A 13,703-nucleotide genomic window follows, 5' to 3' on the forward strand; every position below is an offset into this window, starting at 1 on the left:
ACATCATCTGACAGCAGGCTTTAGCCCTCTGTGGGCCTAATCTGGGTCACAGGAGTGCAGAACTAAGTGCACTTCTACGATCCCCAGAAGAGCTTTGGCCATACTTCTTCTTTAAAGTGTAAGTTCACCTTTACAGAAAAATCTGTAAGGTAAACTTACACAGGACCCCCTCCTTATCCCTCCCAGTCCTGCTAACCTGTTGCGTGGTGATCTCTCGTTCTAAGCCTGGCTATGGCTGCCTCAGGGGTCTGGCGTTTAGAAATACCCTTGGCATCAACGCGTCTTCTTCCCCGCTGACAGGGCAGGCTACGCGGGTTCTGATTGGTCAGCGATGCCCATGTGACAGCGCCAACCAATTAGAATGCTCCGAAACAGGGTACGTTTTGGTGATTCAGCTGCGGGGATTTCTAAGCCCCGGACCATCTGACATGGCAATACCGGGGCTCAGAACGGGAGATTGCCGCAATCCCGGGGGGGGGGGTGGGGGTGGGAATCTGTATGTTCACCTTACAGATTTTTCTGTAAAGGTGAACTTACCCTATAAGCAGAGTGGAATTGGACTGGCTCTGCTCTGCAAGAATCTGGGAAAATCTTGATGGTGGCATAGATGCCATATGATTGGCTGTCTACAGGACTCCGTTCTAAAATCCCTGCAACCTGCCTGAGTTCCAAAAATGGAATTAAAGCTTTGTTTTCCAATACATTTCTGCCAATAAATTAAGGGGCATGTTCAAACATTTACTGCTAGTAAATCAGTCACATGAACTTCAGAACAACATACTCAAAGAAGTGCTGGGAACTATAATGCCCCGTACACACGGTCGGACTTTGTTCGGACATTCCGACAACAAAATCCTAGGATTTTTTCCGACGGATGTTGGCTCAAACTTGTCTTGCATACACACGGTCACACAAAGTAAAACACGTACGTCGGGACTATACACGGGGCAGTAGCCAATAGCTTTCGTCTCTTAATTTATTCTGAGCATGCGTGGCACTTTGTCCGTCGGATTTGTGTACACACGATCGGAATTTCCGACAACGGATTTTGTTGTCGGAAAATTTTATATCCTGCTCTCGAACTTTGTGTGTCGGAAAATCCGATGGAAAATGTGTGATGGAGCCTACAAACGGTCGGAATTTCCGACAACAAGGTCCTATCACACATTTTCCGTCTGAAAATCCGACCGTGTGTACGGGGCATTAGACTTGTACATGTAATCAGATGAAGTTAAACATCAAAAACTCAATAGCTCTGGCAAGTTCTCCCACACAGCAGGGTTTCCCTTGATGGGCACCCAGCACTAGCTCAAGTCATAGAAATACAGAAAGAAGCTCCAGACCAAAACCAGATAACAGTCCACAATCATTTTTATTGTAGGTAAAAAGTCATATAAACACACCAATGAGTTCTGAGGGCAATACCACTTCCACTTCATTAGGACTCAACTCAGGATAAAACTTGGACGGACTCAGAGAAAACAGTGATTTTACAGATCTATATGAGAACCAGTATGGCACATTCTCCTCATGGAGTAACAACTTGAGAGCAGTTGCTCCACTGCAGCTCAGCGACTGTTGTTTAGTCTTTGTTATCACCCTCCCACCACACAGAACATGTGACAACAACCCCCCTCCCACCACACAGAACATGTGACAACAACCCCCCTCCCACCACACAGAACATGTGACAACAACCCCCCTCCCACCACACAGAACATGTGACAACAACCCCCCTCCCACCACACAGAACATGTGACAACAACCCCCCTCCCACCACACAGAACATGTGACAACAACCCCCCTCCCACCACACAGAACATGTGACAACAACCACCCTCCAACCACACAGAACATGTGACAACCCCCCTCCAAACCACACAGCACATGTGACATCAACCCCCCTCCCACCACATAGAACATGTGACAACAACCCCCCTCCCACCATGCAGAATATGTGACAACAACCCCCCTTCCACCACACAGAACATGTGACAACAACCCCCCCCCCCTTTTCAACCACAAAGCAAATGTGAGAACAACCCACCTCAACCACACAGCACATGTGACAACAACCCTCCAACCTCACAGCACATGACAAACCTCCCCCCCCCTCCAACCACACAGTACATGTGTCAACAAACTCTTCAACCCCACAGCACATGTAACAACAACCCCTCTCCAACCACACAGCACTTGGTCAACAAACCCTTTAACCACACAGCATATGTGACAGCACCCCCTCCAACCACATAGCACATGAAGCACGTGAGACAACACCCCTCTCCAACCACACAACACATGTAACAACAAGCCCCCTAGAGCAACACAGCACATGAGACAACACCCCCCTCCAACCACACAACGCATGTGATAACACCCCTGTCCAACTTGAAAGCACATGCAACAAAACCCCCCTCCAACCACACTGCACATGTGACATCAACCCCCCCTCCCACCACACAGAACATGTTACAACAACCTCCCTCCAACCACACAGCACTTGGTCAACAAACCCTTTAACCAAACAGCATACGTGACAACACCCTCTCCAACCACATAGCACATGACCCAACACCCTTCTCCAACCACAAAGCACATGAGACAACACCCTTCTCCAACCACATAGCACATGAGACAACACCCCTCTCCAACCACACAACACATGTAACAACAAGCCCCCTAGAGCAACACAGCACATGAGACAACACCCCCCTCCAACCACACATCGCATGTGCTAATACCCCTATCCAATTTGAAAGCACATGTGACAACAACCCCTCTCACAGTACATGTGACAATAACCCCCCTCCCACCACACAGAACATGTGACAATAACCCCTCTCACACCACACAGAACATGTGACAACAACCCCCCTCCCACCACACAGAACATGTGACAACAACCCCCCTCCCACCACACAGAACATGTGACAACAACCCCCCTCCCACCACACAGAACATGTGACAACAACCCCCCTCCCATCACACAGAACATGTGACAACCCCCCTCCAACCACACTGTACATGAGTTAAAAAAAAAACAATTTAACCACACAGTGCTTGCGACAACACTCCCTCCAACCACACAGCACATGTGACAACAACCCCCCTATAGCAACACAGCAAATGTGATAACCCCCTTCAACCACACAGCACATGTGACAACACCCCTCTCCAACCACAAAGCAAATGTGAGAACAACCCCCCTCCAACAACACAGCACATGTGACAAAAACAACCCTTCAACTTCACAGCACATATGACAACAACCCCCCCTCCAACCACACAGCACATGTGACCAAAAACAACCCTCCAACCTCACAGCACATATGACAACAACCCCCACCCCCCCTCCAACCACACAGCACATGTGACAAAAAACCCTATAGCAACAGAGCACATGTGACAACCCTGCCCCCCACCCCTTTTCAACCACAAAGCAAATGTGAGAACAACCCGCCTCAACCACACAGTACATGTGACAACAACAACCCTCCAACCTCACGGCACATGACAACAACCCCCCTCCAACCACATAGCACTTGGTCAACAAACCTTTCAACCACACAGCACATGTGACAACAACACCCGAAACTACACAGCACATGTGACAACAACCCCTCTCCAACCACACAGCACTTGGTCAACAAACCCTTTAACCACACAGCATATGTGACAACACCCCCTCCAACCACATAGCACGTGAGACAACACCCCTCTCCAACCACACAACACATGTAACAACAAGGCCCTTAGAGCAACACAGCACATGAGACAACACCCCCCTCCAACCACACTTCGCATGTGATAACACCCCTGTCCAACTTGAAAGCACATACAACAACCCCCATCCAACCACACAGTACATGTGACAACAAACCCTTCAACCACACAGCACATGTGAAAACACCGCCCTCTCCCCCAACAACACAACACATGTGACAACAACCCCCTTCAATCACAGCACTTGGTCAACAGACCTTTCAACCACACAGCACATGTGACAACAACCCCCCAAACTACACAGCACATGTGACAACAACCCCTCTCCAACCACACAGCACTTGGTCAACAAACCCTTTAACCACACAGCATATGTGACAAAACCCCCCTCTCCCCAAACCACACAGCACATGTGACAACAAACCCTTCAACCACACAGCACATGTGATAACACCCTTCTCTCCCCCAACCACACAGCACATGTGACAACACCCCCCCCCCCAACCACACAGAACATGGGACAACACCCTCTCCAACCACATAGCACAAGTGACAACAACCCCCCTCCAACCACACAAGACATGTAACAACAAGCCCCCTACAGCAATACAGTACATATGACAACACCCCCCTCCAGCCACACATCACACGTGGCAACACCCTTCTCCAACTACAAAGCACACGTGACAACAGCCCCCTCCAACCACACAGCACATGTTACAACACACCTCTCTAACCACAAAGCAAATGTAAGCGGGTGTGACAATAATTCCCCCTTCAGCAACACAGTATATGTGACAACACCCCTTCCCAACCACAATGCACATGTGACAACACCCCTTTCAACTACACAGCACATGTGACAACAATACCCCTAAAGTAACACAGCACATGTGACAACACCCCCACCCTCTAACCACACAGAACATGTAACAATACCCCCCCCCCCCCCCCCATCCACCACACATATAATAAATCCAACATTCCTAACCGTATTCCCACCACACTCCAGATGTAATGATAAACCTCCCCTCCTTCCCAATCCACCACACAGAACATGTAACAAATCCACCACCCTTACTCTGCTCCCACCACACAGCACAACAATAACCCCCTGCCCAATCCCATCATACAGCACATGTAACCCCCCCCCTTCACCAGCACCACATGTAAAATCCGCTCCTTCCCAGTCCCACCACACAGCACATGTAACAAGCCCCCAACTTCTAGCATGCAACACGTGACAACCCCCACTGCTTCCACCACACAGCACATGTAACAATCCACCACTCCCCGGCTCCCTTCATACAGCACATGTAATAATCCACCACCACCACAAATATATGACATACCTAGTCATTTGCTGTATGCACTGTGCTCTGTAGTTTTCATAATGCACATCACATGTTACATCTTTAAGATCGTGCATGTGTGTCCGAATCAGCATGTTTCGCAGCTTCACAAAGTCACAGTGTGCCTGGTTCTCCACTGCAGACAAACAGGGAACATGTGTGAATAGAAGCAAACAGGACTACAACCCACTTATATTGACATACAGGCTACAAAATCAAGGAACTGTTCAAGTATTGCAGTGTGTTTGATGCTAAATTACAGAGCTAAATACTTCTATGTGCATGGATGCACTATAATAGAGCCATGTTCATATCCATGTACAGGAGCCCTTAAACCGGATATTTTATACAGGCATGCATTTACTACTATTGTAGTGTCCCACTCTGTGTATGATTTATAAAAAACAAATGCTGCAAATACCTCATTTCAGAGCCGAGATTGCGATCACATGACCAGCCGCCGCTCTCCTCCCCTCCCGACTGACGTGAGTGGGGGAATCTTGGCCCCTCCCGCTGCATCTCTCAGAGGAATAAAGGAAAGATCCGGCCAGTCATGTGATCACGATCACGGTTTTGAAATTGGGTATCTGTAGCATTTATTTTTATAAATCATACACAGAGGGGGGTACTTTATTGGAGATAGTGCTGATGGTGCAAACAGGTTTAGAGTGGCAGAATATACATTGTTGAAGCATATTGAGCTGAGAAGCCCAAGTGTATGCTTGGAAGGGGAAATCCTTCTAATGAATGACAGTGTATATGTTCAATCTAATGGCAGGTCAGCTCTGCAATTGGCATTATATAGGCAGAAAAAAAAAATTTACCCCTAGTGGCCAGGGTGTGCAAAGCATACAAATAAATCAAACTTTTTGAGCAATTGGGTCAGCTATATTTTGTTTTTCTTAGAGGTTATATTTTTGTTTAAACTGATGTATTATATGTTTTTCCTTTACATTATGTACATTTTAATGAGTGTTCAGAATTCATAAACAATTTGAATGGACTTTAACAACCAATCACTACTGCCATTGCTGAAACAAAGGTGGGACTCCCTGGGAAAAGGTTTGTCGGTTGAAATGGATGGAATGGAAGATTAAGATGATTACACTATTTGCTCCTAGGAACCCATGACAGACACATACCAGTACCTTCGGGCTGACATCTTTTTTGGGTCAAACCTGCTTTAAAAGCCACTGTGATTTCGAAAACACTGCAACTATCAAACCCTAAGGCTATAGTATACTGTACACATGAACAATCCCTAAAGTATAACTAAAGGCAAATATTTTTTTTGTTTGTTTTCAAAGAGAAGTGAGGGGTTAGAACCACTGTCAGGTTTTTAATGCTGTCTGTGTCCCTGATTCACCCTCTACAATAGTCCTGATCGCCAAAGGCATCAGGATTGAAAGTGAGAGACTAAATCTCCTTATGGCCCAGTATGAACAAAGCAGCCTGGGAGGGAAAGAGATGGGTATAGTCTTTTCTCCTTTCTCCTCTGACTAGTTCAACTGTCTGTGTGCATAAACTTAAAGTGGATGTAAACCCCATTCATGAAATCTGACCTGGACACATATATCTGTAGTGTTTACCTATCTCTCTCCAAAGCCCTGAGTCCCGTGTCTTTCTGCTGCTCCGTTCTTCTGTTATCAGCTAATAGCTTCTGACAAGCTCTCTGACACAGGAGATAAAAGCAGCTAGAAATTTGTGTCAGGGAGGTAACTTAGAGACAGAAAAGCAGAGAGCTTGTCTATTCACAGTACAGATCTGCAAGTTTCTTCCTTCCTCTGCCTATGTGGAGGGGGGGTGGTGTCCCCTTCCTCCAATCAGCTCACACACAGTGTAAGTCCAGACTCCCCTCCCACTGCTGGAACAGGAAGGAAAATTTCTAACAGGATGTGCACTTTCCAAAGAGTCTAGAAAGCTGAAGACAACAGATATACAGTATCTCACAAAAGTGAGTACACCCTCACATTTTTGGAAATATTTTATTATATCTTTTCATGTGACAACATTGAAGAAATGGCACTTCGCTATGTAAAGTAGTGAGTGTACAGCTTGTATAAGAGTGTAAATTTGCTGTCCCCTCAAAATAACTCAACACATAGCCATTAATGTCTAAATCGCTGGCAACAAAAGTGAGTACACCCCTAAGTGAAAATGTCCAAATTGGGCTCAAAGTGTCAATATTTTGTGTGGCCACCATTATTTTCCAGCACTGCCTTAACCCTCTTGGGCATTGAGTTCACCAGAGCTTCACAGGTTGCCACTGGAGTCCTCTTCCCCTCCTCCATTATGACACAATGGAGCTGGTGGATGTTAGAGACCTTGCGCTCCTCCACCTTCCATTTGAGGATGCCCCACAGATGCTCAATAGGATTAGATCTGGAGACATGCTTGGCCAGTCCATCATCTTTACCCTCAGCTTCTTTTTTTTTTTTTATTTGAAACAAAAGTTTTATTGAGTTTTGTGCAAAAGAGTTATACAGGACAATTGTACAATACAAGGTTAGGAGTAAGTAGAGTCTTTCATCCCAATAGACAAAACATGAGAACTTGCATAAAAAATGAAAGGCAAACCCTTTCTCGAACCCAAAAAACAAAAAGAACAAAGTAAGTCTGGTGTCAAAATATTACCAAAGTAATCGGTAATCACATAGTGTTTGTGTAATTATACAGACAATATAGGAGACAAGAGTAAAACCGTGCTAACATGTAAGGTGCAGGTCAGATCTAGGAGGTACAGGTTAAAGAGGACTGCAACCATCTATCCCAAATTTTATTATATTTACCTGGACAGTTTCTATTCACGTAATTTATCTTTTTGTAAGGTAAGGAGTTATTAATCTCAGCGAGCCAGGCAGCAAACGTAGGGGCAGCTGCCAATATCCAGTTCTGAGCTATGAGCTTTCTCGCTGAAAATAGCGTTTCATGTAGGAATTGGAGCGTGTATTTGTCTATACTGGCATCCGGGAAAAGGCCCAGAAGGCACTGCTTGGGATCCAGCGACACTGGTGAGCCCATTTGGTCGTGTAAAAACTGGACAATCTGCAACCAGTAACCCTGAATCCGGGGACACTGCCATAGAAGATGGTCAAAGGTGCCGACAGAAATCAGGCATCTGGGACACAGCTGCGTGAGGGTTAGAATTTAGCCAGGCACTGCGGGGTAAGGTATGCTCTGTGCGTAATATAAGTTTGCGTGAGTCTATCGGCCATTTTGGGGGGCACCAATCTGGGGGTTTCTAACACTTCACCCCAATCCTCATCCTCCAAGTCTCCCACGCCATCCAGCCACCGCTGTTTAATAAGAGTATGCAAATTTAGTTGCAGCCGGAGTAGTAAGCATACTGTAAAAAACAGTTACGAGTTGCCAGGGTCCTTCCCAATATAGCACATCTAGTACATTGAGGGACGATAGAGTGGGATATGTGCCCATAAATTGAGTGTGTAGGGCATGGCGCACCTGGAAGTAGCGGAACAGCATATAATTGGGGAGGTTAAATTCTGTTTTCAGTTGAGCAAACGCTTTAATTTCCCCATTACGGAGGACGTGTGACAGTAGGTATATACCTTGAGATATCCAAATGGTGGGGTCAGGTACCTGAAGGAGCTCTGGAAGAAGTGTATTGTACCACAGGAGGGTATTGTACCCTCAGCTTCTTTAGCAAGGCAGTGGTCGTCTTGGAGATATATTTGGTTATGTTGGAATACTGCCATGCAGCCCAGTCTCTAAAGGGAGGGAATCATGCTCTGCTTCAGTATGTCACAGTACATGTTGGTATTCATGGTTCCCTCAGAGAGAGATAGTGAGAGCAATAGCACTAAATTTAACACACCTGCTCCCATTCACATCTGAGACCTCGTAATACTAATGAGTCACATGACACCGAGACGGGAAAATAGCTGATTGAGCCCAAGTTGGACATTTTTACTCAGGGGTGTACTCACTTTTATTGCCAGCGGTTTAGACATTAATGGCTGTGTGTTGAGTTATTTTGAGGAAACAGCAAATTTACATTGTTATACAAGTTGTACACTCACTACCTTACATTGTAGCAAAGTGTAATTTCTTCAGTGTTGGCACGAAAAGATATAATACAATTTTTTCAAAAACGTGAGGGGTGTACTCACTTTTATGAGATACTGTACATGTAAAACTTATGTAGGGATATTTGTTTTATCTCTGTGTGTCATCTGAAACTGTTCACTTCACTGGGTATATCTGAGGGTTTACATCCAACTTTAAGTTCAAGCTATTGAGCACTGTAAACAGGTAATGGGGAGACAATTTACCCATGGAATAAGTAGCCTAGAGCGCCAGCTGTTGGCTGAAAATGTAAATATGTCATATTTTACAGTATATTTACCAAACTAAATAAATGACAACAATGTGTTGTATTTTCCACACCTGCACATAATAAAAATGATAAAGCTTTAATATCTTGTACTGATAAGATTAACCTACAAAATATATAACTGTTCTGCTTCTTGAATGTTCCAGTTGACTTACTTGAATGACTTAAGTTAGGCAAACTTCATAACTGATAACTTACCTTCCACAATGCCCCATGGATAGAGACGACCTCGTACCCTCTGACCTTTGGCCTCTACCACTGTATTGCTTCCAATTACAGCAAATGGAGCACTTTCCTTAGGTACAAAACAGATGAATTTTACTATTTCGGACAAGAGACACAAGTAATACACTTCAGCTTTTACAGTGCGGCAAGTACAATATATTTTACATTAAAGAGGACTTTGCAGCAAAAATGTGAGGTTCGGTTTTAAAGGTTATAAGAACAAAATTATTCCTGGAAGGAAAAAAGTTAGAACATACACTTACTTTACCCACATGTTCTTCTAGACATGAGTGATATCAAGGTCCTTCTGGAAAGATCCCAGAAATAACGAAGAACCCATACCTCGGAAGGAGATGCTCTTACATTCTGCTAGAGTGTCTTCTCATAAGATTTGGGGAACTTATCGTTCCCTAGGAATCTTGCTTGAAACACAGTGACGTCACATCTGACAATGCTGAAGATGGGGGTAAAGTAAGTAGTTTACTAATAAGTGGGCCTTGCAAGGACCAAATTCATTCTCCACATTTTAAATTATTTGTGTTAGCATCCTCCATGGGTTCGGCGGTGCAGCATGCAAAGAAGATGGCACACTCAGTCATGGTGTCTTGTGTTACCTTCAGTTCCTTGTCCTGCTGTTTAAATTCATCATCTTCATCTGAGTCACATTCCGGGAACTGATATACTTTTATTCCAAACTTTTCAATTTCCTCTCTGACCTGTCAAAGTACAGAAAGGCTTGCCATGAAATACAGAAAACTTTCCAGACAAAGGTAATTCTTTGAAAAGTCTCATCAAATAGGTCCCGCTTCACATTTGATACCTTTACCAGCAAAACAATGTTGCTGCCTTGACTCCCAAACAGTCTGCTCACAAATTATGTTTAACCACTTATTGTGGTGCATTTTTGAACTGTGCATCGACAGCCCTTTCTTTATCCAAAGTCATTTATGAATGGCATTGAATAAATAGGCATTGGGCAGCTGCTGTGTTTCAAGCTCTCATTAGACAGATGGGTATACAGAGACCCTGTACCCAGCTGATCCAAGGGGCTGGGTACCATGTGATTGCTGTGATCACATGGTACTATTCACAGTGCTGGTCCCTCCCCTTCCCCCGACAATAGGCACAGAGGGAGATCAGTATTTATGAATAGGCACAGAATGAACGGGTCAGCAGCTGCAGATCCATTCATTCTGTTGCAGTGACACAAAGATTTTTTCTAACCCTTTCCCGCCCCCCTTCAATCCACACATGTATATCAATACTGTCCCTAGTGACCTGTAAATGAACCTCTCACCATCTTTATCCTGCCCATCTGAAAATGAACCTTCCCATCCATCCTGCCCTGTATGTTAACTCCTTCACTTCCTCCTTCTTCTGTGTATGACTTGTACAATAATGTATCTAGTACACTATTCTCAAAGCCCATGTTTAACTCCCTCCATACCAGCGTGTTTCTTCATGTCCAAAAAACTGTTGCAAAAAAATATAATTCACCTTGGAGTGTCTACCTTCCAAAAAAGGGTAATTTTGGGGGTTTCCGTACTATTCTGGCATTTATATTTTAGCAGAAAGTAATAGAAATTTTTTTTATTAAAAATGGTATAGTAAAAAGTAAAAAAAAAAACGCAGTTATTAAATACAACCAAAAAGAAAGCTCAGTCTAAAAAAAAATGAATTTGGGTACAGTGTCGCATGACAGAGTTGGGCCTCATGCACACAGCTTTCCTAGATGCCTTTCCTCTTAGAAACAACGTTTTTGCAGAAAAAACATTTGATGCTTGTAAAAACGTGTAACGCATTTAGGTGCGCCAATCGCTTGGTTGTTAATTCATTTCATTGGCCAGAATAATCATTTATTCTGGCCATAGAAATGAATTAATGCTCAAGTGCTAAACAAACCTAGCATTAACACACACTTAGACACGTTTACACCTGTTTACACGCATCAGACATTTTTTTTTTCTGCCAAAACACTGCTGCTCCTACAATTTGGATAATGCCTGGATATACACTTTAAGGTAGGACTGAGAGGTATTTATTGTACAGGAAAGTCAATGGTGGCTCTGTTTAGCACAAGATTGAGGGGCAGTTCACACACATCACACTGTAAAATATAAAAACTAGGGAGTCTAATTTCTCAGAATAGAAAAAATTACTTACAGTAAAATTACTAACATATAATCACACACATAGGTTGGACTTGTGTCTTTTTTCAACCTCACCTACTATGTATCTATTTAATTCATCTTGTAAAAAATGTATTACGGGTATTAAGCCTCTACAACTTTTATACAAGACCCTCAGAGCGGGGGTACAGTCAGGGTGGGGGTTTATGCAGTTTGGATACAAAAAAGTTTCCTATTACATCACTCAAGGAAAGTGGACAATTTCCAGCAACAAAGTTACCAATTTAAATTCCATATCTTGACTTATTTACCTTGCAATCTGTTCATGCATATTTCTGTAAACTGAGCCATACAGACTCAACAAATTTTGTTACAAAATAGCATTTCATGCTTTATGCTTCCATGCATGAGACTGAATTGAAATGGGTACTTTCCTAAACATTACATAGTTACATAGTAGGTGAGGTTGAAAAAAGACACAAGTCCATCAAGTCCAACCTATGAGTGTGATTATATGTCAGTATTACATTGTATCCCTGTATGTTACAGCTAATGTGTTTGGAGTTTTGATACACGGAGCCACAGATGACCATTGAAACAGCACAGAATCCTATGCACTCATATTATCAGGAATGTTATAATTTACCAGCCAGCAGATTATACTAGTATGATTACTCGATTTGGTGTGTGGTACATATTTATACGAATTGGTTATCTCGACGTGGTCTGTATTTTGCTGTTATAATTTTTTTTTTACAAGATGTAATCATATTTTAATTTAAAACTAAATCTCTCTAAAACTGAGCTATTAATATTCCCCCCCCCCCGCCCGTGCCCCCCCTCCATGACTTTTCCATCAAAATCAACAATGCAACTATCAGTCCCTCCACTCACGCCAGGGTACTAGGTGTAATCCTAGACTATGACTTGTCATTTCAGCCTCAATCGTTGTCAAAAGTTTGTAGAATTCACCTCTGTAACATCTCTAAAATTCGCCCCTTTTTAACAAATGAAACCACCAAGCTCCTAATTCACTCCCTTATTATCTCTCGCCTTGACTATTGCAACTCCCTTCTCATTGGCCTACCTCTCCATAGGCTATCCCCTCTTCAGTCTATCATGAATGCTGCTGCCAGACTTATCCACCTTACCAACCGCTCAGTGTCTGCCAACCCTCTACTCCAATCCCTACACTGGCTCCCAATCACCCAGCAAATTAAATTCAAAATACTAACCACAACATACAAAGCCATTCACAACTCTGCCCCGAGGTACATCACCAATCATGTCTCCAAATATCACCCAAATCGTCCTCTCCGCTCTTCTCAAGACCTCCTACTCTCAAGCTCTCTCGTCTTCACCTCCCATGCTCGTCTCCAGGATTTCTCCAGAGCCTCTCCCATCCTCTGGAACTCACTACCTCCACCTGTCCGGCTATCCCCTACTCTTGCTACCTTCAGGCGATCCCTGAAAACTCATCTCTTCAGGAAAGCCTATCACGTCTCCAACTAATCTGCTACCACTTCCATCAGCTCATTCCCCACAATTACAACCTTTTGTACCACCTGCCCCACCCTATTAGATTGTAAGCTCTTCTGAACAGGGCCCTCTTAATCCTCTTGTATTTTATTGTATTATAACTGTATTGTCTCCTTTTTTATATTGTAAAGCGCTGCGTAAACTGTTGGCGCTATATAAATCCTGTATAATAATAATAATAACTGATAAAAGGATACATTCATGTTTTGTGTGTTTCATTGTATACTTTTGTAATAATAAACCTTTTTGTACCCAAACTGCATAAGCAGTAAAATACCACTTTAGTTCCCCCGAACTCCTATGGTCTAATTTTGTACACACATATGACAGTGACTAATGATTTGCACTTTGTGAGAGCACTATACATCAACATTTCTA

General features: G+C 43.7%; 1 protein-coding gene across 6 annotated transcripts in view; it reads right to left on the reverse strand.

The window, feature by feature from the left end:
* Window positions 1–13,703, reverse strand: part of SEPTIN5 (septin 5) — a 117,754-nt gene that overhangs the window by 11,360 nt on the left and 92,691 nt on the right. For all 6 annotated transcript variants that reach the window (XM_073628939.1, XM_073628942.1, XM_073628930.1 and 3 more), the window contains 3 exons: window positions 10,272–10,373; window positions 9,631–9,727; window positions 5,079–5,214 (listed from right to left, as the gene is read on the reverse strand). In XM_073628939.1, coding sequence (XP_073485040.1) covers window positions 5,079–5,214; window positions 9,631–9,727; window positions 10,272–10,373 — 335 coding nt within the window. The remainder of the gene's footprint in view (window positions 1–5,078; window positions 5,215–9,630; window positions 9,728–10,271; window positions 10,374–13,703) is intronic.

Source organism: Aquarana catesbeiana, linkage group LG01, assembly GCF_042186555.1.
Source record: "Aquarana catesbeiana isolate 2022-GZ linkage group LG01, ASM4218655v1, whole genome shotgun sequence".
NCBI classification, from domain to species: Eukaryota; Metazoa; Chordata; class Amphibia; order Anura; family Ranidae; genus Aquarana; species Aquarana catesbeiana.